General features: G+C 48.3%; 11 protein-coding genes across 11 annotated transcripts; 5 read left to right on the plus strand and 6 right to left on the minus strand.

Moving 5' to 3' along the window:
• Nucleotides 1-630: 630 nt before the first annotated feature.
• MGYG_04921 (cysteine synthase K/M:Cysteine synthase B) lies at nt 631-2,354 on the plus strand (the record flags this gene model as incomplete). Its single annotated transcript, XM_003172284.1, has 3 exons — nt 631-823; nt 885-1,714; nt 1,776-2,354. The coding sequence occupies 3 exons, from the start codon at nt 631-633 to the stop codon at nt 2,352-2,354; spliced, it is 1,602 nt and encodes a 533-aa protein (XP_003172332.1).
• An 899-nt stretch (nt 2,355-3,253) lies between these two features.
• Nucleotides 3,254-4,161, minus strand: MGYG_04922 (serine/threonine protein kinase; the record flags this gene model as incomplete). The annotated part of the gene is made up of 2 exons (XM_003172285.1): nt 3,254-3,901; nt 3,961-4,161. 2 exons carry the CDS (start codon nt 4,159-4,161, stop codon nt 3,254-3,256), a joined length of 849 nt encoding a protein of 282 aa, XP_003172333.1.
• Nucleotides 4,162-5,421: 1,260 nt separating this feature from the next.
• MGYG_04923 (hypothetical protein) lies at nt 5,422-6,349 on the plus strand (the record flags this gene model as incomplete). The annotated part of the gene is made up of 3 exons (XM_003172286.1): nt 5,422-5,828; nt 5,926-6,194; nt 6,246-6,349. 3 exons carry the CDS (start codon nt 5,422-5,424, stop codon nt 6,347-6,349), a joined length of 780 nt encoding a protein of 259 aa, XP_003172334.1.
• A 99-nt stretch (nt 6,350-6,448) lies between these two features.
• Nucleotides 6,449-8,825, minus strand: MGYG_04924 (DNA-binding protein SMUBP-2; the record flags this gene model as incomplete). Its single annotated transcript, XM_003172287.1, has 5 exons — nt 6,449-6,536; nt 6,597-6,660; nt 6,712-8,165; nt 8,213-8,245; nt 8,311-8,825. The coding sequence occupies 5 exons, from the start codon at nt 8,823-8,825 to the stop codon at nt 6,449-6,451; spliced, it is 2,154 nt and encodes a 717-aa protein (XP_003172335.1).
• Nucleotides 8,826-8,966: 141 nt separating this feature from the next.
• On the minus strand, nt 8,967-10,220 carry MGYG_04925 (DNA base excision repair N-glycosylase 1; the record flags this gene model as incomplete). The annotated part of the gene is made up of 1 exon (XM_003172288.1): nt 8,967-10,220. One exon carries the CDS (start codon nt 10,218-10,220, stop codon nt 8,967-8,969), a length of 1,254 nt encoding a protein of 417 aa, XP_003172336.1.
• Nucleotides 10,221-10,442: 222 nt separating this feature from the next.
• Nucleotides 10,443-11,012, plus strand: MGYG_04926 (ubiquitin-conjugating enzyme E2; the record flags this gene model as incomplete). Its single annotated transcript, XM_003172289.1, has 2 exons — nt 10,443-10,605; nt 10,675-11,012. The coding sequence occupies 2 exons, from the start codon at nt 10,443-10,445 to the stop codon at nt 11,010-11,012; spliced, it is 501 nt and encodes a 166-aa protein (XP_003172337.1).
• Nucleotides 11,013-11,926: 914 nt separating this feature from the next.
• MGYG_04927 (UMTA) lies at nt 11,927-13,347 on the plus strand (the record flags this gene model as incomplete). The annotated part of the gene is made up of 8 exons (XM_003172290.1): nt 11,927-11,965; nt 12,039-12,073; nt 12,131-12,216; nt 12,285-12,449; nt 12,508-12,530; nt 12,582-12,619; nt 12,675-12,812; nt 12,882-13,347. 8 exons carry the CDS (start codon nt 11,927-11,929, stop codon nt 13,345-13,347), a joined length of 990 nt encoding a protein of 329 aa, XP_003172338.1.
• Nucleotides 13,348-14,047: 700 nt separating this feature from the next.
• On the minus strand, nt 14,048-15,184 carry MGYG_04928 (hypothetical protein; the record flags this gene model as incomplete). Its single annotated transcript, XM_003172291.1, has 1 exon — nt 14,048-15,184. The coding sequence occupies one exon, from the start codon at nt 15,182-15,184 to the stop codon at nt 14,048-14,050; it is 1,137 nt and encodes a 378-aa protein (XP_003172339.1).
• A 1,649-nt stretch (nt 15,185-16,833) lies between these two features.
• Nucleotides 16,834-18,127, minus strand: MGYG_04929 (hypothetical protein; the record flags this gene model as incomplete). Its single annotated transcript, XM_003172292.1, has 3 exons — nt 16,834-17,261; nt 17,332-17,487; nt 17,554-18,127. 3 exons carry the CDS (start codon nt 18,125-18,127, stop codon nt 16,834-16,836), a joined length of 1,158 nt encoding a protein of 385 aa, XP_003172340.1.
• A 1,550-nt stretch (nt 18,128-19,677) lies between these two features.
• Nucleotides 19,678-21,510, plus strand: MGYG_04930 (isotrichodermin C-15 hydroxylase; the record flags this gene model as incomplete). Its single annotated transcript, XM_003172293.1, has 5 exons — nt 19,678-19,782; nt 19,863-19,989; nt 20,046-20,105; nt 20,163-20,789; nt 20,855-21,510. 5 exons carry the CDS (start codon nt 19,678-19,680, stop codon nt 21,508-21,510), a joined length of 1,575 nt encoding a protein of 524 aa, XP_003172341.1.
• A 284-nt stretch (nt 21,511-21,794) lies between these two features.
• On the minus strand, nt 21,795-23,786 carry MGYG_04931 (hypothetical protein; the record flags this gene model as incomplete). The annotated part of the gene is made up of 5 exons (XM_003172294.1): nt 21,795-22,234; nt 22,308-22,429; nt 22,496-22,590; nt 22,653-23,423; nt 23,484-23,786. 5 exons carry the CDS (start codon nt 23,784-23,786, stop codon nt 21,795-21,797), a joined length of 1,731 nt encoding a protein of 576 aa, XP_003172342.1.
• Between the last annotated feature and the right edge of the window lie 398 nt (nt 23,787-24,184).

Consider the following 24,184-nt stretch of genomic DNA (forward strand, 5'->3'; position numbering starts at 1 on the left):
TGAATAATTAACTGAGTTGGAGCAGCTAACTAGTTATTTAGATAGCTCGGCATGTGCTTGGCCGCAAGCGCTGCCGCTTGTTTTAATTCGACACCTGGGGTGCACATCCCGTTAGCTCAAGGGGCTGAGCCTTATTCACCTATAGATGACAAGGCATTGAAGAACCTTGGCTCTAGAAGGAGAAATACAAGGTCCTCATTCTTATAGAAAAGTGTTCCTGAGACGGTATTTGCGACTACCGGGAACAATGGCGTATCGTCTCACATGCATATCCTGTGACCTGACTTGGCTATGGCGATGATATGTATCCTAGATCTCGTATATCCAGGGAAGTCAAATGTCCGGGGCTTCATCAACCCTATGATTTGACCAAAGACATAAAATAAGAGGAATGACTGGAGGCAAAAAGACTTGCTTCAACGATGATTGGAAAGAAAGGAATATGATGGACCTACCTTGAGAGTAACTGAGACGCAAAAAAATTTGTATATGCAATTCAACCTGTCCTACTCTACCCCCAGAAAGAGAGTATATAATCCAGGTATTCGGCGAGGATGACGATTTCAAAAAGGCAGACTCCCTTCATTCTAACATCCCTCTATCACATTGATGATACTCCTTGATTCAAAGATGGCAAACATAAACCCTCTCAATGTCTACACCGGGCAGGACTCGATGAAGAAGTACCTCAATCCAGACTGTCAACCATCATTACCCTTAGTCGAGATTCCGCAGTCCTTAAACCCGTTTTATGACGATGGTGTGCGTGTGTACGCAAAGATGATGACCATGCATCCTACCAACAACGTGAAAGCAATTCCAGGTAAGTCGCCAGCACTTCCCATGTGCCGTTGATGAGGTACTAAACAGACTGGTTGTTGTAGCTTTTAATCTTTTGGAGACGGATGTTGTCCCCGGAAAGACAAAGACAGTGATTGAGTATAGTTCTGGCTCAACCATCATGTCGATGGCAGTGATTGCCAATGCCGTTTACGGGATCAGCGATGTCAGGGCCTATTTTAGCAATAAAAGCAGTGATGCGAAGATTCACCTGTTGCAATTCTTCGGTATCAACGTCACACTGTTTGGCGGTCCCACACAACCAGATCCATTAGACCATCGTGGTGGAATCTTCACAGCACAGAAGTCAGCCTTGGACTCCGAGGAGGTTATCAACCCGAACCAATACGAAAACGATGGCAATTGGCAGGGCCATGTGAAATACACTGGGCCCCAGATTTTCAAGCAACTCCCAGAAATAAACGTGATATGCTGTGGTATTGGAACTAGTGGGACCATGACTGGGCTGGGGCAATATTTCCAAAAGGCAAAACCATCTGTCTTGAGGGTGGGAGTCTTCACTGCGCCGGGTGATCTTGTCCCAGGGCCCAGAACACACGCGCTCATGACTCCTGTCGAGTTCCCATGGAAGTCGTCCATGGATGCCCTAGAGGAAGTCAAATCTCCAGAGGCCTTCTTATTGTCTCTCAAACTTTCTCGACAAGGGTTGGTATGTGGCCCTTCATCAGGGCTCAACCTGCAGGGGCTTTACCAGCAGCTGCAAAAACGCAAGGACGCTGGGACATTGTCCAGTCTTGCAGGTCCAGACGGCAAAATACACTGTGTCTTCCTATGCTGTGACCTGCCGTACCAGTACATAGATACTTATTTTGACAAGGTGAATCAGGAGGAGTTCCCTCCCGTAACAAATAACGTAAGTCGCTATAAAACACCATACCAAGTGAAGGCAATAAGCTAACCATGTGGACCGTTAGAACCTCCGTAAAGTTGACCTTTACCGTTATGACGACCTCTGGGAGACTGAACCTGCAAAAATCCTTTCGGAGTTTTACAAGACCTCCCCTTCCACTGGTCTGCTATTTGGCGTTGGGAACGCAGGCAGCTTTGATAGTTTCCAACTTAAAGAAGATCACCCACGATGCATAATCGACATCCGTAAGCCGGCCGATTTTGAGCAGTGGCATCTACCCCAAGCCATAAACGTCCCTCTAAACACCCTTGAAAAGGACACTACGTCGCCATTTTCTGACTCTGCTGTCCTTGAGGCACAGTGGCTCGAAATAGAGGGCTGGTTTAATCAGAGCGGGGAGAAGTCCGCCTTATTGACGGAACTGAAAGCGAAGAAGACGCGTGTCTTACTTGCCTGCTATAGCGGAAATACGTCCCGGGTTGCTACTAGTGTTCTGCGAGCGAAGGGAATCGAAGCATGGTGCATTCGCGGTGGGCACAAAGCACTGGGTGGCCCAGATGTGGCACCAGTGGGCTTGCACAATGTCCAGGCGAGCACTCCGAATGGTTTTCATCCATCATTAAAGCCCATCAGGATTAACTAGAAGTGATGATTTGTGGGAAACGAGATTATGACGCGAATTTCAAAAAGAATGTAGATGATGTTGATGTCTAACATGAATGCTGACGATACTAAGATACTGTTACAAGGCTCTCGATTCCGGGCCCTGCCAATCGTATATGAAGTGTATTTAGTGGTTATTTAATCGATGATATTTCGTGATTGAGCACGAGTTGTCCTGACAATACATTGAACTGACAACAAATAGAGGTATTGTATGAAGTACTAATTTCACCCGCGAATTAAAAATATGCTACTACTGCAGTGAAATGATTCCATAGTAAACTTGAAAGACTATAGATCAGACGACCCTTTCTGGTCCACAGTTACCCCATCTACCAACCCTAGCTCTAATTGCCAAGAATCACCCCATAGTCGGCGAATCCCACACTATGTACTTAGTATAATATACGCATTTAACTATGGGCTATACTTATAAAAGGATATGATAACCTCAATACTGAGTACTAGGCCAGAGATGAACGATCACCTCCCCGTAGATTGGGTGGAGAGTATAACTATAAGAAATGAAGGTTTAAACTACTTAACTAGTGTTCCCGAGTACCCGAGAAAGTTAGCGACCATTAACTAAACTCTAACTTATCTGTCGCGTGCTTTTGAACTTCTATAAGATTAAGTCGATGTCCGGATTTCCCATACTACTTTGTTAACTAGCTATTGGTGTCAAAATCATTATTGTTATTGTTATTACAAAGGAACTAAAATATATACGTTCGGAATATATACGCCTACTCAAGAGCAACCTCAACTGGCCTTCCAACTGGTCAATAGAAAAACACTTGATACCCCAAGAAAAGGTACAGCTCGTTGAAACACTCTATGTGCCATAACGCCTATAAAATATAGTGAAGACGTTATGGTTTAGCGTCGCCTGCGAGTAGAGTGGTCATGACCTCGACGGTGGTTGGTTGCGGTATCAGGACTGTCCTCCAAATACAGTAGACATTCAGCCGCAGTCCATCGATCTGCTGGGGCACACAGCATATGTTTTACTAGCTCTCCAAAATATCCCCGCAGAGAGCTAGCTTCCGCCATCAGTTTTTCATAAAATGCGGCCGCTTTTGCTTGATCCTGAACAAGTTGGAGGAAACGCTGAGCTTCTCGCTCTGGGAACCGCCGGAGAAGAGAAAGGGCAGTTACCCCAAGAGACCAGACATCAGCTATATAGGAATACCTGCAGCCCAGGTATACTTCTACAGCAATGTGAGTAAACTGACCACCCTCCATGGCACCTTCTCTACTGGTCACCGCCAGACCAAAATCAGCGAGACAGACATGCAACGGGGACGTTGACTTTAACAATATATTATCCTGCTTAATATCTCGATGAAATATGGTTTTTGCTTCGAGATATTGGAGAGCTCTGAGGCACTGACGGGTAACTTCTTGGGTCTCTTGGTGGGAAAAGCGATAATTATCCAGGGAGCCGAGAGGATGGTACGCCATTATCAAACAGAATGGCTGCTCCTCCCAGGAAAACTGGCTGCTGACGAACTCGATAATGTTTGGCTTGCACCGTGTTAGTAGCGGCTGTAGGAGCTAAGTTATGTATATGATCTAACACTCACATGGTGCAGTTCCTTGACAATAGCAGCCTCTCGCATGAGAAGTGCTTGCGCTTCAGAGTCTAGAGCTAACTTACACGCAAACTTTTCTCGAGTGCGTCGATACTCGAAGAGATATACTGCACCAAATGAGCCATTTCCAAGTTTCTTGATCCATTTGAATTTACTATGGAACTCAGGAGACACGGGTAAATCGTGGGCCATAATAATGGAACGTCGTATTATTAAAAGAGAATGGGCTGTAGGTGTATAATTGATCCAAGTTGAAATTTGTTTTGCCGTAGTTGAAAGTAATTGGGCAGCTAAAGATTAAATAACCACAAAGAGGGTTTTATATAAACTTTGTAGCCATTCAAAAAAAGGTTGAGGGCTTCCATATTGAACAGGAAAGAGTCCGTCGGTATTCATTGATGTAACTGAATGACGAATGTGCGGGTTGCACAGTCGCGAGGTTCCTACTGCCATAGAAAATGATTAATTCGTTCTGAAGAAATTCTTCGGGGTATATATAGTGACTGAGAAACAAATGTGGGTGTCAACATCGTGTATGTTAGGGTATAGAGCAGCTCGTAGCGTGGCAAATGAAAAGACAGTCACGGAGCAGGACATATAATTGCTCTAGTATAGAGGCACCCAGACCATGGTTAAATGATAAAGAGGAAGATGGCGTGAGAGACCTAGCATATTCATTCTAGGTTTATGCTTGCTTTATTTTCCAGCCATCACTGTAGGGTATTTGTTAAAAACGGCGCTTGTTTGCTTCACCAAGTCGCAGCATTAGCGGAATTTTCACTGAAAGAAAAAGCTCTTCAATGTCACAGCGAGTTTAAATTATATACAAATTGTGTAAATAATAGGCTGGTAGATGGCCATAACCCACCTGTATCGTTATACGGACAAACAGGATGGAAAATAGAGAAGCTGCGGTTGAAAAAAGAGTAGATTATGTAATTATTTTGTAAACCTTGTCGCTTTTGTAGGGGAGGATAGAGTTCACTAATTCACTAGTGGCTAGCTAGTCAAACCTTATTTGTTCGATTTTACCTTTTCGATATCAAACGCCAAGTTAAGCGTTATTCTTTGGAGAAGTCGAATATCGACACTATTGTATACCGTATGTACGTGTTCATAATAAAATGCTACCACAAGCGGGTCATAGTTGTTACAGTATGTTTGTTGTCCCTTGCATTACATAGTTTACTATGTGGATTGCTCAATGGAGCTGATAGTTGATACAAACAGATCCGGGTTAAGCCTACTGCTTGCCAAACTGTGCTGTTTACATTGGCACCACGCATGATTTGGCCATTTGGAATACTATCATAGCAAACTTACATTTTAAGGAATAGTTGAAATTATATATAGCCACTCTCAGAACCATGAATTGGCTAAATCTACTCCTGAAGTCTTGCGTTGTTGCAGTATTGGATAACTGATACCAACCTCACGTTCGGCTAAACGAATATGGCCAAGGGCTCGGAAACTCCACCTCGAGAGGGGAAACCTTCTGAAAGTCGTTTTTATGCGGTTAACCCTCTTAATTTGCGTAAACGAAGTTCCCCAAGAGACGAAAATGAGTCAAGTGGCCGAGGTAAGATATCTGTTCCTCAGCTGGTCATGGACGCGGGGCATGCGGCCCAGCAAGCGAGGGGGATACAACCGACCCATCGCCCTACGGCAGATGAACTGTTAAACCATCCTATATTAAGAAATGACGGTTGTCATAATGCACCCGAGACCCAAGAGGCTGTGGCGCCAGGACCGGAGCCACTTTACCATTCGGAGCCTTGCCATTGCCCAGATGAACCTTCATCGTCAAGAAACCCAGACCCCTTTCGAGTGATAAATCCACACACATCTGAAGAAGAATCGTATGTTTATTCGTTCTTTCATCTTGAAGGGCGTCGGAAGAACATACCATTGACACGGTGGTTGGTCTAGGGGCGAATACTATTACTATGATCCTAGTTCTGAGAGGTCTGCATTTAATCATATGGTCTATCCAACAGAAACTTGGGGTCGCCACAGCGGAAGCCATGCAAACATCCCGGCTACGCCCTGGCAGCCTCTATTAACCACACCTCGCCGCACGTCAGTTTTGGGAACCGAGCCGAGGGTAGCTGTCAACATCACGCAGAACAGTAATAACAAACCCAGCAAAGTTTTCAAGGTTACCCAAGCAGCTCAGGAACCTGGCGACTTGGAAGGTCCATTAGCTAGAATTCCCCGACCCATAGGTAAGTTATAGCTCAGCATCATGACAGGATGAAGTTAACACTGCTATTTAGAGGTGGTGCACGTCCATACGTATCCAATGCTGTTTTTCGAGATGGGTCTCTATTCTGTTCTTCTTAGCTTGTTAATAGCTCAGCTTATTCTTTGGGTTATTTGATTTTTAATAGTTCCTATTAGCTGTTCCTTTTGGGTCAATTGATAACTTTTTTATTGCAAAAAAAATATGTTATCCGTCAGCAACCATACTATAAGTATTTTAGTTTGCAAATTCGCTGATATCAGGGTATCTGAGGTCGGCATTTTCTTCTAAGAAAGCCATCCATCTCTTCAGAAAGGGTGATCCACTAGATAATTATCAGTATCTGAGGATACTTTTGACGAGAATATAAAGATAGATAGCCTACCTGCCAACGGTTTCCGAATCTCCACAGATACATAGGTGTCGCCGCGGTCGGGTCATTGCAACTGCTCTAGTCAGCACAAAGAAGCAGAAGATTGGTATTAGTAAGTTCAACATACCATTCAATCTCCTTTTTTCTCCCAAGAATCCTACTTCATGGTCCGAGTTGCTCCTGACCAGACTTACAACCACTGCCTCCTTTTCACGGCCTTGGAAACCATCCACACTACCGAGTTCAAGGGTAGGGAACTTCTGTTTTAAAAGTTGCGATAATAAAGCAACCTGCGCATTATAAGGTGTGATAACAGCGATGTCTTCCGGCCTGACACCGGCAGAAACCAAATTCTCAACATGTCTCGCGACGACCTCCGCCTCCATGTCGTTACATTTACTTTCCACGAGGAGGGACTTGGCAGAAATACTAGTTGAATCCGGTGATTTCTCAAGGAAATCTCCTCCCTGCGTGTCGTAGAAGACCAAAGGTTCTATGGTATCGTCTATATCCTCGATTTCATATGGGAGATCCTTAAGGAGTCTTTCCCTAACAGCGTCAGCTGCTATGAGTTTGGATTCATATAGTTCACCGGAGGGGAAGTCCATAATCTTCTGATGCATGCGGTATTGAGTAGTGAGCATCCTTTTTATGGCTGTGCCATGGAGTGAAAGTAGCCTGTCAAAGAGCGTTATCTCCAAGTTCCGCATGTCAAACTTATTTGATAATTCGGTAAGATCAAGGTCTTCCTTGTCCCATAACGCAGAGTTGTTCTGACCTGGCTTGCTTGACGACCTTGACTTGATTGTTGGAGGCAGCTGGAGATGGTCTCCTGCCAATATAACTTTGCTAGCAGAGAGCAGTGGGATCCAGCACTGAGCTTCCCTTGCCTGACTCGCTTCGTCAATAATTACGACGTCAAATTTCTGATTTTTGAGTTGATGTCCTCCAGCCCCGTGAAGTGTGCCGAGAACCACCTGGCTACCGGAGACGATATTGTCGACGCATTTCGATTCGCGTTCTCTGAATTCTTTGCGGAGTTCTCTAAGATCACCGTATATAGCTCGACGCTCCCTCCCGTTCCTGGTCTTGCGAATACTAGCTTGTTTTAAATCAATCTCCTTCCTAACATCCTTCACTATTGCAGCAGCTTCAGACGTTTGAGACAGGACTTCTAGTGAATGGTCTAGAACTGATGACAGTAGACGTGCTGGATGCCCTATCCGAACCAAGGATACTTTTTGAGAGGCAAGACGCTCGACTATATTGTCGACAGAGATGTTTGACGGACCGCAGACCAAAACCCTCTTTTTGCGTTGGACCAGCTGGCGAATCAGTTCAATGAGCGTATGAGTCTTTCCTGTGCCTGGTGGCCCATGGATGAGTGCTATCTCTCTTGATGCAAGAGCAAACCGGATGGCTTCTTTCTGGGAGCCATTAAGGGATCCATCCATGAACTCCAGCTGACCAACGGATTCAAAGTCCAGGGGTGAGGGTGTAGTATGCCCGAATAGCACTCGGATGAGCTGGGAATATTCTGATTCTTGCATCTTTTCTAGTTTCATCATGGTCATGTTCATTCTGAATGCTGTTAGTATGTTTCCATCCAAACGGAAGACAACACCCACCGTCTGTAGGTAACATCGTTCGCCAGTTTGACTCTATATTAAGTCAGTATCATCAATATATAGTCGACACTGCATAACTATCAGAATAAATAACGTACAGCCAGAGCTTGCGCCCCCACAGCTCGTCGACGCCGTCTTCATCTTGCTTCCCTTTGCCTCGATCCCCAAAGGCAGCCCAGATAGCTCTCTCGCCAACACGAGTCACGACGCCTTCGAGGCCTCTATGGCTCTTCTCATCGTCTTGCCCGGCCTTAGATTTGGTTGTGGTCTTGCCAGAGGAAATCTCCTCGACACGGACGATATCTCCCACCGTGATGCCATGGACACCTAGTCGGGTATTATCTTCGTCTTTGCTGGCGCCCTTTGACCGCCCAGAGCCCGAGAGAGCGGTATCAAGACTGAATTCGCCTACTTCTCGACCTCCCATACCTGTCCGGCAGTTGGTGAGGACCATACCAGTGAGTGCATGGCCAGCATTCTGCAGAGCTCGTCGGGTGGAAGCCGATGCAGCAGCAGAGCTAGAGGACAGCGGAGAAGACGCTATCTCATCTTCATGCTCGGCCAGAAGGAGACGCTGTTGTATCTGCGCAAAGCTGGACACTGATATCGGCATGTTGGAGTTACTAGACGGTGCTTGACGTTGTTGGTGTTGTGAGGTTGATGTCTACCTGGAGATGCCACAATACGTAAAATAATAAAATATAATCAAAAGTGGTATCTCTAGTACTACAAACAGCGTACCATATTCTTACATCTACGTCTCGAGTTTGATATTTATCTTACTCTCCTCAGCGTCCTCCTTGATACCAATCTTGCTGTCCTCGACTTGGGGAAAATCGGTGCCTTTGCTAACATCCGGCACATCGATATCCTCCGGGTCCATCTTGATATCAATCTTGCTCTCCTGAACTTCAGGGAAGCCAACATCTTCTTCCTCCTTGTCTGCCTTAACGGGATTGATTCTCCTTCTTGTGTTCTTCGGCTTGCCCTTGACCTCCGCAATACATAGTCCAGTACCCGAGAGATCGCACTCGGCACACCGTCTACCCACCGGCAAGCAAACCGTCTGCCCCAGCCCAACGAGCAGCTTGTTGATCTCATGCCACTTGTCCCTGGGCAGCCAGCTCTCGAGAGCAGCCCGTGTAGCCTCCGGGTTCTTGGTCTTATGCCATCCCCATAGATTGGTGATGCGGTGGACATGGACGTCTACGCCGACGCCTTCATGTCTGTTCCACGCCGAGCTCATGCAGAGATATGCCATCTTGGGTCCTACTCCAGGCAGGCTGATCAGTCCCTCGACGGTCGAAGGTATGTCTGAGTCGAACCGATCTCGCAGGATCTCGGCCGTGGCCTTGATGTACCGTGTCTTGTTGTTATGGAACCCAACGGCCCCGATGAGCTCGTTCAGCCGCTCCGGAGACACAGCCAGCATGTTCTCGAGGTTCAGCGTGCTGGGAGCCATCTGGTGGGCGCGGTCCCAGACTTCTGCCACGGGTTTGTCGTGGGTCTCGTCCGTGAGCTGGGTGTGTAGTCTCATCATCGCGGCGGCCGTGACGGTGTCCTTGGTCTGAGAGGAGAGCATGAGGGCGATCAGCGTATGAAACCGCCTATCTCGGGGCGGGGACGACTGCCAGTACAGCTCTGCGCATCCCATCGTGTCGACGGGGGCCGTTGGGTTGCGTTCTCGCATCTGCTTGACGGTCTCGTAGATGGCCTGCCAGTTCGGCGGACCCTTTATATCGTCTCCCGGCTCATCCTTGACGCCCTTCATGCGCCCGGCATCTCCATCTTCGGCCTTTACAGCCTTCCTCGTCCTTGTAGCTGCTCTCTTGCGCTTCCTCGTCGCCGTGAGCAGGTCCTCGATGTCTGTCGTAGGGGGCGAAGAGAGGCCTGAACTCGCGTCTTCCTCCTTCTTAACGGCCTCTGCTTCTGTCTTGACGGCCTGTCTGCGTGAAGTCAAGCTCTCTGCCAGTCTTGCTGCCTCTCGCGAGACCCTCGACGTCCGCATCCTGTCGTCTTCCTCTGCTTATCCTTCGTCTTCGGCTGTTGTTAATTGTTCATCTGGATGATTTGACTGATCTTCGGCTAAAGCCACATCTCAGCCACATCAACCTCGGCATCTCAAAAGTTCCCCAGAATCGAAACATCCCAGCAAAAGACGACGAAGACGACGAAGACGACCGCAAGACGAAGACTCTACAGCGATAACACAGCATAAACAGCGAGCAAGATGGCCGACATCCCGGCCTCGACGACGAAGAGACTCCTGCGCGAGCTCAAGGAGTACTCCAAGTCGCCCAATGACGTCCTGCTGTCCCTCGCGCCCGTGAGCGACGACGACCTCCTGCACTGGGAGGCCGTCCTCAAGGGCGCCCCGGACTCCCCCTACGAAGGTATCTCGTCCAACGCTCTGTCTACGCCGGCTGTCTGTGACACTAACTAACGGGCTGACCCTGCTGAAGACGGCCTCTGGCTGCTGCACATCGCGGTGCCGCCGACATATCCCATGCACCCGCCCAAGATCACCTTCAAGACGCCCATCTGCCACCCCAACATCTCCTTCACGAGCGGCGATATCTGTCTGACGTTGCTCACGTCAGAGCACTGGTCGCCCGTCTACACCATCTCCAGCACCCTCTCGGCGATACACCAGCTGCTGACCGACCCCAGCCCGGACTCGCCGCTTAACGTCGACGTCGCGGCCCTGTTGCGAGACCGCGACCTGCTGGGCTGGACTCGCCTGGTGAAGTACTGGACGGTCACGGAGAGGTGGAACGGCGGCAGCCAGCAGCGGCGGTAGAGAAAGAAGCCGAAGTCTCAATCTCAATCTCGGTCTCTCTCTCTCTCGGTCTGTCTGTCTGTCTGTCTGTCTGTCTGTCTCTGTCTCGGTCGCTGTATCTCCAGTTTATGTACTCTGTACTCCGTACGATGGGTGCAGTTCGCCCCGTGTTTGCCCGGCTCTCACATCGTCCCATGGCGCACAGTGGCTCGTACAACCACCCACCACCCCCCAGTCGCAAGGCCAACGGCTCTTTTGTGCAGCAAAGCCAGTCGGCCAGCAGGTCAAGGCTGGGCAGAGGAGCAAAAGGCAGACTGCATCTGCGCTACTACTGGCTGCCCAAGGCTATATCTGCGCTCGTCTCATAGGCTGGGGGAACTCAAGCGAGCGGCCCGTCAGCTCACTAGTCGAGTCAAAGATCCCAGGTCGCCTCCGCTAAGAGGACTCTGCCTTTTTCTCTTTCTTTTGGGCTCTCTTTCTCTCTCTTTTCTTTCTTCCCTTTCCCCTGGCTGGGTTCGCTCTGTTCAAGCTGGCCTTCAACGTTAGGAACTGTGACCGGGACTCTTGGACAGGGGGGCCTCTCGGGCTTTTGCAGCTGTGAATGGCGGATTAAGTATATAAAGAACCTGGACGGAAGATGCCCTGATCGTTGGTCCCTTGTCGATATTCGCCTTGCTCCCCGCATGTTCTAGTCTTTTTTTTTATCTATTTCTACATATATTTACTTTTCCGTCTTCTATATTAAGGGAATCTTCGCACTCCCTTGGTTATACGGAAGGCAACCCAACAACATCTACTCGACATTCAGCTTCAATATCTATCGACATCAAACGTACAGAACAAGTTGTTTATAAATATATACGATGGCCGGAGAAGGTGATTGATTCAACTGTTCCATCATATATGCCGGCCTAAGCTAACTCCCACAAGTCCCCATGGTAGCCTCGGACGAGGTGATTATCGTCGATGAATCAGTATGGGCCCCCCTTGGCCTGCCTGCCCTTTAATATATTTAATGTCCGATCCATGCTTACCAGCTCCCTGTAGCGTGATACAATCCTGGACTCTGCATTCTGCGACCAGTGGGTAGCCGCCGATAGAGCTAGGCTTACGGGAAGCTGACCGCGGGCTGCCGCTAGATCAAGCACCACGGCATCGCTGACCTCGAGTATAATGAGATATACCTACGAGCATGGCCGTCGATACCACACATACCAAGAAGGCCGTCCGTCTACCTGTCTCATGATTTTTATGCATGAATATACACACTGACTTTTGGTTTACAAACAAAAGGGTATTTGATACCTAACGATGAAAAGGAACAGGAACATATGAGTATCATATCGCATCTCTTCAGACTCATCCTCGGTGGACGACTGTTCCTTGCGCCTATCCCAGAGGATGTCAAGCATGTCTTAGACATTGGTACTGGAACGGGAGACTGGGCTATTGAGATGGGTGAGTTGTAAATATCCTCTTACCGCCGAAGTATAATGTATATAGCTGACTTGCCTAGCCGATCGATACCCGAAAGCTCTGGTATGATTCCCAGTTAATGCCTGAGAATGGTCATAACTAAGCCGTTGGTAGGTCATCGGAAACGACCTGAGTCCCATCCAGCCAGGACTGTGAGTACCTTTCGCACCCATCAGCCGACCTGGCAGCGGAGACTAACTACTGCAGCGTCCCGCCAAATGTACAATTCGAAGTAGACGATGTTGAGAACGACTGGGCACACAGCAATCCCTTCGACTACATCCACTGCCGCTTCATGGCCTCTTCTATCCGAGACTGGCCCCGTCTCTTCCGCCAGGTCCTCGAGTACGTCTACCGGTCCCACCTGATCCTCAAGGCTCAATCCTCCATTATCTAACTACTGCATGCATGCAGAAACCTTGCGCCAAACGGCTACGCTGAATTCTACGACTTCGACTTCCTCTTCCGCAGCGACGACAACTCCCTCCTCCCAACCCACGAGATGTACATAAATTGCTCTGAAACCACCAGCGCAGCAGAAAAGATCGGCCAAACAGCCTGTCCCGGCCCTCATCTAGCCAGATGGGCCCGCGAAGCAGGTTTCGTCAACATCACAGAGCGCAAGATGAAAGTCCCTATTGGACCCTGGGCCAAAGACCCCAAGCTAAAAGAAATTGGAGCTTGGAATCAGGTACAGTCTATGGAAGGTATGGAGGGATGGTCGATGGCGCTGTTGACGAGGGTGAATGGGTGGAGCGAGCAGCGGGTGAGAGAGCATCTAGTGAGGCTGAAGAAGGACTTCCTAGATACGAAGATCCATGCTTATATGACGGCATATGTGGTCTACGGGCAACGGCCGGAGAAGCTAGAGAAGAACTAGCTGCTGAAGGCCGAGGACCAGGATTGGTGCATGGAGTTGGATTTTCTTCTTGTTGGATAACGACGGCGACGACTACCTTTCTACTCCGTATACTAAATATCATTTAATATGACCGACTATCTCATCTCATGCATGGCTGGTGTTTTGGTTATATAGCCAGGGAAGTACCGGTTATATAAACTCGACCGGGGAATCAGTGCGTTGTACAGATAAAACTAGAGTTGCCCTCCACCTCGTATCCTTCCAGCGCTACTCCTGCAAAATGCAACATGAAGCCATGGTGAGACAGTTAGTACCTAGGAGGAAGTAGATAAATGTTTGTTTGGCCAGAAGCCAAAGTCTAGTATTGTAGTATTTGTATTCTAGGTTGGAGTTTGATACATGTCTCTCTTCCAACCACGGCTCAGCAAAAGTCAAAACACACACACACGCACAAGTCAACGAAAGGAACGGAACAGGCCAGGAACCTTCACAAGTCACCATGCAGCAAAGCAAGCAGTACACCAAAGCATCGGCGTCGGAAACAGTATTCGAAAACAAGGGCTTTTCATAAATAGTCGTATAAAGGAGTGGATAGAAAAGTCATTAGCGCTAAACTGGGACATCCGGTAAATCAATCAATTTTTTATGCAACCCAAGAGAACGTAAGGAAAGGAGACAGGAAAGGAGAAGGAAAAGAAACTAAGGTCTATAGGCGAGTTTAAAGGACGAGAGCAACACCGACGGCACCACCGAGTACGGCGGCGAAGACACCGGTCAGGCCAACGCTGGCCACGGGGGCGGCGCCGTTCTGCAGAGTTGGAGAGGCAGATGGCTTAGATGGAGATCCGCCATTGCCACCATCAGAGGGGGTTGGGTAGACGACCACGACGGAGGTGAAGGTGTGAACAGAGCCGTCAGCCTCAGTAGTGACGCCAATGGAGGTCGAAGTAGATGAAGATCGAGGCCGGGTGGTGGTTGGTGGCTCGGTGGTCTGTGGTCTCGAGGTTTCTGAGGGCCTGCTGGTGGGCGAGGGAGAGGTCTCGGTGACTAGAGTGGTGCCTTGGCTGGTTGGCGTCTGGCTAGTCCCGGTAGGCCGAGAGGTAGGTGTCTCGGATGGAGTATTGGTTGGGGTATCGGTAGGAGTGTTGGTAGGGGTGTTGGTGGGCGTATTAGTAGGGGTATCGGTAGGAGTGTTCGTAGGGGTGTTGGTTGGAGGCTGGGTTGGGGTCCGGGTAGGTGTGGCCGTGGGAGTCTCCGTCGGGGTAGCAGTTGGAGAGTCCGTGGGAGTGTTTGTGGGCGTGTTGGTAGGGCTATCGGTAGGAGAATTGGTAGGGGTATTGGTAGGCGAGTCGGTAGGGGAGTTGGTGGGAGTATTGGTAGGAGGGCGTTCTGTGTGAGAAGAGGATGAGCCGTCCGTTGGAGACGCAGTAGGAGAAGCAGTGGGAGAAGCAGTGGGAGAAGCAGTAGGAGAAGCAGTAGGAGACGCCGTTGGAGACGCCGTGGGAGACGCCGTAGGGCTTGGAGACACAGTATGAGACACAGTAGGAGAGGCAGTGGGAGAATTAGAGTCCGTACCCGTTGGCGTGGCAGTGGGAACATCGCCGGTGTTCTGGCGTCTCAAGACCTTGCGGCGGGCAGCCTCCTCGACGGCACCGACAACGCCAGGCACTGGATCGGCCACGGCAGCTCGCTTGTGGAAGAGCTTGAGCGAGAGATCATGAAGCGAGAAGACAGCGTGCTCGCGGGCATCTTCGCGCGGATGGTGTTTTCGCAGCAGTGGCTGTCGGAGAGGCTCGCTGGAGACGAGACACAGGCACAGGGCCACCAGGACGAGGAAGCTGAGCAGACGGGCCATCTTTGCAATTGGACACTGATGGAAGAAGGAGATGAAGGCAAACAGAAAGAGAGAGAGAGAGAGACAAAAGAGAAGGCGAGAGAAAGCAGGGGACGGCGGCTTTATGTAGGTACGCCCGTCTCAAAGGAAGACAACTCCACCAGCCTCCCAGCCTTGAGCTTGAAGCGCCAAAGAAAAGAAAGAAGGCAAAGCAGAGTGAATGGCAAAGAGTTTCACCATCCTCAGGTCGCTAAGTCGTTGGCCAAAGAGGAGCCGCCAGCTCAGCCCTTTGCTTTTGGCTCCGTTCAAATTCGATTCCACAGTTCCGTCAACCGCCCTGCATAGCCACAAGACGAGGTTCTTAACGTGCCATGATATAGCCTACGATCAAGCTCTCCAGAGGCCCCCGTCAAGAGACAGACGGCCAGAGAGAGAAAAAGATAGGGAGAGCAACTCGCCGAAGAAGCATTCTGGAGAGATGCAGGACGTGTTTCAAACTCTGCACAGTCGGGGGTCGTTCCCAGCAAGAGTTCGCTGCCTGGCTGGCCCATGGGATTCAAGCAACTAACTCGTCATCCCTGGAAAGGGTAAGCCGGAAGCCCTGGCCTGGATTTCGATGGCAGGGATACGAAGACGAAGCTCTTGTTTCCATGGCAGCGCTCTGCTCCTGCTGGTGGCTTCAACCAGCCGGGCAGGTTGAAGGTCTGACAGCGGGTGTACGGGAGTCGTACGCTGCAGTTACATGCAGGCTCGTCAACTCCGGCTTCCATGATCTTTTCTCGCAGCCGTCCGGGGCAAACTACATGTTTCTTAATTCAAATCAAGCCAAGACGTCGGATGTTTTGAAGAAACAGGTTTCTTGTCGGAAATCCAGAGTGACGGTAGTATCAGTCCCGTTCAAGGGGCAATTGTTATCGATCTGGCACCCGTAGTTTGATGTTAATGATCGCGGGGGGCCGTACCCTGTCTCCAGGGTCGAAAGGCTTCGCTCCCATGATACATACAAGCTTGGATGTATCTGGACGATACGAAACTCAGTCAGCGATCTCGTGTTTGGCTTTTTAAACTATTCCTCCGCTTGTGATAAGCTTGAAGCTTAGCTTGTCTCGACGGGTGCACCGGCCAGCAAAACCGTCTGCATTCCTTGTCCACGTAATGAAAGACATTTGGACTCCGGTCCATAGCTGGCATGCGCATTTCCCGCCTTCTGACTCGCGGGCAACCATCGTCAGAGGTGCATTGCATTCTATTCAATAGGAGGTTTGGCGATCCCTCACACGTTGAGGCCGTTGCCGATTAAAACTAGTTAACTGGTCATAAATGCAGCATAACAAGCGGGTTCTGGTGCCACCCAGCGTGCATGCATATGGACGAGTAAAGATCGACGGGTGTCATCAATACAAAGGAGCGTTCTTTGTCTTTTCAGTTCTTCCTGCAAGCCTACAAGTATGAGTATCTCTTTTCCTCAAGGCAAGTAAATAATAACTGAAGAAGCAGCAGCACTTACTGTATGTTATTTAGGAGGCCGCAGCATTACTGATTGGCTGGGAAGAGTGCCTAGGTTGATCTGACCAATAAGAAGCCAAAGAAAATGGCTGGTTACCAAAAATAGAAAGAAGATAACAAAAAATAGTTTATTTCGAGTATAAAAAAAAATCAGCACAAGCCGCTTAAAAAGACGCCAAAAGTAAACGAGCGAGACTCCAAGGAAGAGGCGCTCCATTGATAGCCTCTCTCAGCCCAGGGTCCCGACATGCCCAGGGAAATGTGTGGTAAACAAAAACCACGCCTGCCAAAAACACCAAGAACCGTCGAACCATTGGAACAATGGGGCTTGACTTCGGTTCGCCAGCAATGCCTTTAACCGAGGCATCGATATACGCCTGTAAGATAACACCCATTGGCTGGGCACAGAAGAAGAAGAATACCCACATCGTGGCTGTGGTGTCGCGGGACGCCGAATAGGACGCTGCTGCGTGGAGAAGGCCGGATAAGATAAAGCAAACCAGCAGCACAGCCGGGCCCTTGGGCGCAATGGCTTGGGAGAGCGAGAGGAACCCGCTTCTAAACAGATCGTGCCACACCCGACCCCAGATATCTACTGGATGTTAGTTCATTTTTGTTGCTGTCTCGAATTGGACAGGCAACGAGGGGAGGCCGGGTCGTACCTTTTATACGCATTTGTTTAAAGTATTCCAGTCTACCGAATAGTGCGGGATACATCCACTCTTCTCCACCCAGTAGACCAACGCCGATGAGTGTGGCTAAAGCGTGAAGCCCATCAGTAAAGCCAAAGAGAGCGAGCCCAGTAGCGATTATTTCGGCTGTTTGGCCAGCAAAAGCGTTAGTATAATGCACTTCTCTTGGACGCATACTTTTGTTTATCATACCTATAGCCCTTGCCCAGTCCAAGCTATTTCTCCAACTCATATGCAATACATTCTGAGCAAGGTCCAGCAGAATATATGAGACCACTATCCGGCGTACCTGCCTACATATAAGAGGTATACGAGGACTGAAATCCTTATCCTTAACCACGCCATGTGTTTTGAGAGGCGGATAGCCGTCCGTCGGCATGGTATGCTCCCAACCGATACCACGATAATTGGTCGAAAGGTCCCATGCCCACTGGAATCTTCGATGGGTATATGGAGGTGGCAGCCCTTCCCAACGGTAGGCGATTTCAGCTGGAGACCCATGTCTTTTAAGGCGCCGTAGTTGCAGAGGACGATAGATAAAAAGTATGTTGGCGGACCAGATGATGTACCAGAAGGAGAAAAAACCAGTCAAATAGTTGAGCAAAGCATTGTTGAATGGTGGGCTGATGATTGCAAGACACGCGACTGCTGTGATAGTGGTATATATGGCCAAGCGTATGACGATTGAGCGATATAAAAAGTCCAGAAAACATGACGAGATGAAAAGGGTGGCAGGAGGAACGAAGGGCAGTGCTTTTCCAAACATGATGCCTCCTCGACTTCCCTCAGCTGAAAGTGATAACCTGGTTCCGGGTTTGATTTACTTGATTCTTTAAATAGTGCAGGCTATACGTCAACCAGACGATAATCAAACTTGTTCAGCCACTTGTTAGGTCAGAAGTAGACCCATCATTTCGGTCAGTAGATCGCCGTAAGGCATGCGGCACCTAAAGTTATGCACATGACAGAATTGAGAATGTTGCATGCAGTGTAGGTGTCACGTAGTAATAGAAGTTTTCACGGATAGATGTTCGGTATCTAATCAGAAAAGAAAAGACGACGAGGCGAGGCTGGATATCGCCTATTCATTATCAAAATCCACCGTTCGCCCTCGAAAGATGAACTGTGCGACAACATCAGGTTCCATACAACGCGATTCATCTAAGCCACATAGTTGATCGAGTTCTGTGCAACCTTGGGATGACAAGGGGCCGACTCCGCTGTGGAGAACTAATTCGGATACAAGTAGTTGTAAAGCTCTTTGAGAACCCATCTGTATAGCAGATCGTTGCAGTAAACGGCCCCAGGCGGTCAGGGCTGACCATGTTCACCGTTGTTATGTATAATTGAATAGCTGGTAATCCTTGAAGCCTGTGAGTGGCTTGTTTTAGCGAGAATTCACCTCCCTGGGGTTCCGCTTGAGTTTGCAAGCCCATCGTCCCTCGAGCAATCCAGCATTGCCACCCAATCTAATTGGGCGTCTTTTTTCGTTAACAGCGTTTTTCAAGATGCACCCGTCAAAATTCAAGCTACTATCAGATTTTTGTTCTTTTTCTTTTCTTGGGATGGGTAGTTTAGTTGGATTGAGTGGTTGGGTACCCCAATCCCTTTCCAGTTAAGAACCATGGGCAACCGGGGTTTATGCAAGGTATGAAACTAGGCAAAAAAAGGAAGTCTTTGCGCTTAAGCATTGGATACCATTCTTCGAAAGGAACAAAGGCACCAGCACTGTTATGTATGCATGTTGATGGACTTGCCACGGTGCTCCATACATACACCCCAGCCCAAACGGGTATCACCTTGGCGGTAGGCCTGAAGCTCCATCAACTAAATATCAGATAGCAGCATACGAGTCCGACAATGAGTATCTGACAGTTGATCCCCCCGTATCCTGCGGTGTCAATGGTTCCAGCGGCGCGAGGCGAAAGCTTGAGGTTGGACGTTGTTGTCCTGCAGGTTCGTTTTTTAAGAATCGGAGCGAATCAGCCGCCGCCAATGAGCGAGCTCGCAATGACTAAGCATAGCAGCCTCCACCGAGGTCAACGGGGCTGCAGGTAATCATTCACCAGCAGCTGGGAGCTACACGGCAGCATTTCACCGTTTCTATCCCGATACCTCGCTTCCGGACCTCCTCCCCACTAGCTGGCTACCGAATACCGACAGGTATGGCTCCACCGCCCATCACCAACCATGTGCTACCACACGAGAATTGGTTCTACATGTATGTGTACATGGGGCGTATATATGTATATGGCTCCCCTGTGGAATGACAGATATACCCATTCCGTCATTATTCCTGTATACCAAAATTTAGCTATGGAAAAAATCCTCTTAATTCCATGGCTTTGGCCGACCAATCCCAATTCCCAAACTGAATATCATTTATCCCTCTGGGTGATACTCACAGCCCTAGTAGCTCTGGTGAGTAACAGCTGCTATATCTACCCATATAAAGTTCTTGATGCTAATGGAAGTAGACCATTGCATATTGCGTTTATCAGCTCTACCTTTCTCCGGTAGCAAAGTATCCAGGGCCGTTGCTTGCCAAGTTCACCTCTTTACCGATCGTTTATCACGCGTGGAAAGGTGATATTCATCTCGACTTATGGATGTGTCACTTGAAATATGGTGTGTCGAATCTACCTCATTCTCGCTATATCGGGAGTAGAATCTAATTTCTATAGGCCCTGTTGTACGATATAGCCCAAGTTTCGTTTCGTTTAATACCAGTATCTCACTACACGGTAAGTATCTATCTATAAAGAGATAATTGCAGAATAAGGCAATTAACATAACTCTAGAGATCTACGGCATGGGTAGTAATGCGTGGAAGCATCACCAATTCGAAGCCCTGAGCCCTAGAGCTCAGAATCTAGTCACTCTTCACGATAAAAAAACTCATGCTAAACGGAGACGTTTGATCGGACGGTCCTTCACCGATACGTATATCAAAACATTCGAAAATCGAATGCTCTATCATATTAACTCCTTTTGTGAGAGTATTGATCTCTTGCCATTGCAGCAACACACTGGTGGATGGAAACGTGAAATTAAAATGTCAGACTGGTGCAGCTATCTGACGTTCGACATAAACATGGACTTTATTTTCGGTTCTGACTATTCACTCCTCAAGTCTAGCAAGTACAGATATATCTTAAATGATATTGAAGATGCCAGTACTAGGAATGCCGTGCTTATCTATATGCCGCACCTAGCCGTAGGAGGTCTGCACAGAAAGATCTTCCCTCGAGCTGTCAAGGGTACAAGGAGTTTCTGGAGGTTTATTAAAAGCGCTATCAGCGATCATTCAGAGCCAATGAAAAGGAAATGTGTGGTTTCTAACATCCTCCAATTGACGAATGCATCATCCGAATCACCACTCAGTACGGACACCATGCAATCGGAATCAGGGGGCCTAGCAATTGCAGGTAAGACAAAACTCCATATAAATGCATTCTTTTTACAATTATTTATACCCATACAATAATGACAGGTCTTGATACTACCGCCACTGCCATGGCTAGTGTTTTCTTCTATTTATCGCGGAACCAACACGCGTATGAAAAGCTGGCATCAGAGATTCGGTCTTCATTTTCGTCCGCCGATGAGATTCAACTTGGCCCAACTCTTCACCAATGCAAATACCTCGATGCATGTATCAACGAATGCCTACGCATCACACCTCCCATTGGAAGCTGCCTGTGGCGAGAGGTTGGCAAGGGTGGAATCACCGTGGACAACAACTTCATTCCAGAAGGCTTCAGTGTTGGAACAAGTATTTACAGCATCCATCACAACGAAGGATATTTCTCCCGTCCGCACGAATTCATACCAGAGCGATGGATGGTGGATGAACAAGATACCCAGAAGGCCGCCCAGGTTGCTATAGCCAAGGCTGCTTTCGCCCCCTTTTCAATTGGCCCAAGGGGTTGTATTGGGCGGCCACTTGTTAATTCGACCTTGAAACTTGCGATTGCCATGCTTATTTGGAAATACGACTTCCGGCTTGCGGATGGGGTTGCCGGTGGAAAGGGTGCGGGCCATCCGCTTGGAGGACGTGGGAGAACAAACCCAATGGAGTTCCAGGTGCTTGACCGGATCATGAGTATCGTTGATGGTCCAATGATCCAGTTCCGGCACAGGACATAGAGTACGGATCTCATAATGACTTATGATAACTCTGCATTAAAATATGCGGAACAATAGATCTTTACACGCTGTTACAATTAGAATAATCTGTTTATAGTTATGGTAATAGTAATAACTCAGTAAATGGCCAGTAGTGCTAACTAACAAGTTGATTAACTAGTTAAGCAGACGTAAAAGTTTCGATAGGTTCTTTTTACCAATAGCCATTAACACGCGTCGAAAAACAACTAGCAGCTTGTCACAATAACCCATAAACCCGATGTCACGACTGACAGTATAATGCTTTAATGCTCGAATTGCCGTCCATCCCAGTCCCATGGCTTGGTAGCTTCACCCGGTTTAGGGATAGGGCAACACTCTACCCCCGGGGGGTAGCTATCGACCTGAGCGCCATTTACGCTGCCAAAGTATAGCCTGAGGACCTCCCTTTTGGTAGGCTTCCCAGCGATTGTACATGGCAACTCCTCCTCATCCTTTAACACTCGAAGTAGGGTTGGCATCATGTACATTGGTAACTTGCCTTCTAGATCTGATCTGATCAACCCTAGAGTTGATATCTTCCTAGGTATTCGAGCATCAGGCCGGAGCCTCACCACAGCTGCACAAAGCTGTCTAAGTTTTTTATGAGGTACGGCCACAACGCATGTTTCTAGGATATATGGCAGTTTGGCTAAACTGTCCTCGACTGCAAGGGTTGAAAACCGAAATGCTGCATATTGGACACCTATCAATCCTGTTAACCTCCCCATTTCACTTTAAGTTTGCATAAGCGAAGTAGAACACGCATCGGAGCTTACAGTCAGTGGCCACGCGCCCAGAGAATATGTATTCTCCGTCAATGTATTTAGCTAAGTCCCCAGTCTTATAGTACCCTTCTTTGTCAAAGGTATTCTCGATTGTATGGCTGTCTCCCAGATAACTGTGCCAGACAACTTAGTTAATACAATATGACAGACAGGGAGTAATCAATTGCTGAGCTACATACCGTAACAGCATCTTCGGACTTTTAACACAGAGCTCTCCTCGATCTCCTTCTGATAGTTTTACTTTGATTCCCGGGGCAGGTGTCCCCATAGAGCCCTAGACAGCACCGTTATTTTCTTATTCGTTACTAGGCTCAAATTTTTGGATGCAGGACGTACGTATCTCTGAGACGCTCCACCAATCGCAAGTCCTCCAAGCTCTGTAGAAGAATAGAAATTCTCAAACGGTAACCCTGTTAAATCGATCCAGAATTCCCTTACTGATGATTTGAGTGATCCGCCAGAACATCTGATTATCGACAATCCTTTGAAATAACTGCGCCATAGATCCTTCTCCTTTTGCGGGATGGTGGATTGATCCCTGTGGCAAGTGAGTAAGAACATCATACGCTGCAACACATCTGGCATAAATGCAACATGTGTGATCGAAGAGGTTCGAAAGGCTCGGAGAACGTCCTGAGCACGAGCATCCTGGACTTTTGTTTTTAGACTGTGTAGTTTTCTCCCTGAGAGAAGCGACTGAATGATATGCCTGGCACCGCCAAGCCAGTGGTTTGGGCGATAAACAAGGGCCACGGAGCCAGGCTCTCTGGCACCGGTTCCAAGAAGAGAACATCGCGGTAGTACAACTCCTTTTGGGCGTCCAGTGGTACCGGACGTGAACATTATTAATCCTGCTCCATCTGGGGCCATGATGCAGGTATGGTCAATCTCAATGGCTCCTTCAGCTTCAAAAAGGGGCTGTGCATCACAAGATATAGGTACAACTGTCAAGAATTCGGACCTCGTTTGCTTGACGTAGGCGCGAATATTGTCCGCCCTTTCCATACTTCCTCGGTCAGCAAGTATGGATATGGAGTTTGTCATTAAAAGGAAATAATCGGCCTCCTCGGGGAGCACGCCAGTTCCTGGAGATAGCTGGTCAGTCGACTATTATTTCCTTTTGAATGTTTGTACGGAGGGTGAATTGAAACCTAATGGTGCGCATACTCCACCTAAGGAGCGTATGGCAAAGAAGGAAACGAGAAACTCATAGCCACTCTTCGCGAGAAGAACAATATTTTGCCTCTTATCACATAGAAGCCCTTTTGCATCTAATGCTGATTGGGGTAATTGGGCCCGGAGGAGCTCTCGTGTTGCAACTATATCAGCAAGTAGCTCGGGGTACGTCTTCTGGCAGTTAAGGGCACTGTCTTCGATAACAATGTCAGCGGCGGGGGTCTGACGTGCTATCGTTAGTAACTGGACCAGCGCTGGGTCGTGAGGAAATTTGTAAGTCGGTATAGGTATCATGGTTGATTCTTTCGATTTTCATGGATGCAAAGTCTGAAAAACTGTCATTCTTAAAGCCATCGTTGTTCTGTTGACTTTCTCCCTGACTAGATGCTCAATATATAGCTTAAATCAGATGCCGCGTGGATTCCTCACAAGGTTTCATAAATCTCCTTTTTAGCTGGAGTGAGGAATTGTCAGCTTGTTGTATTGCTTCTAATTGTCCAATTGCAGTGATCTTTGTGATAGGTAAACATCCAATAAACCATAAGCTGCAACAGCAAAGCGGAATGGCTAGTCGTTTTGAAAATCGACAGCTAGCTTCACGAAGGGAATAATATATTCATGAAATTAGTCTCTTAAAGTAAATAATCAGTATAGCGTAATGCGTACACCACATTCATATACATCCACCGTCT

This window comes from Nannizzia gypsea, genomic scaffold (genome assembly GCF_000150975.2).
Source record: "Nannizzia gypsea CBS 118893 supercont1.4 genomic scaffold, whole genome shotgun sequence".
Lineage (NCBI taxonomy): Eukaryota > Fungi > Ascomycota > Eurotiomycetes > Onygenales > Arthrodermataceae > Nannizzia > Nannizzia gypsea.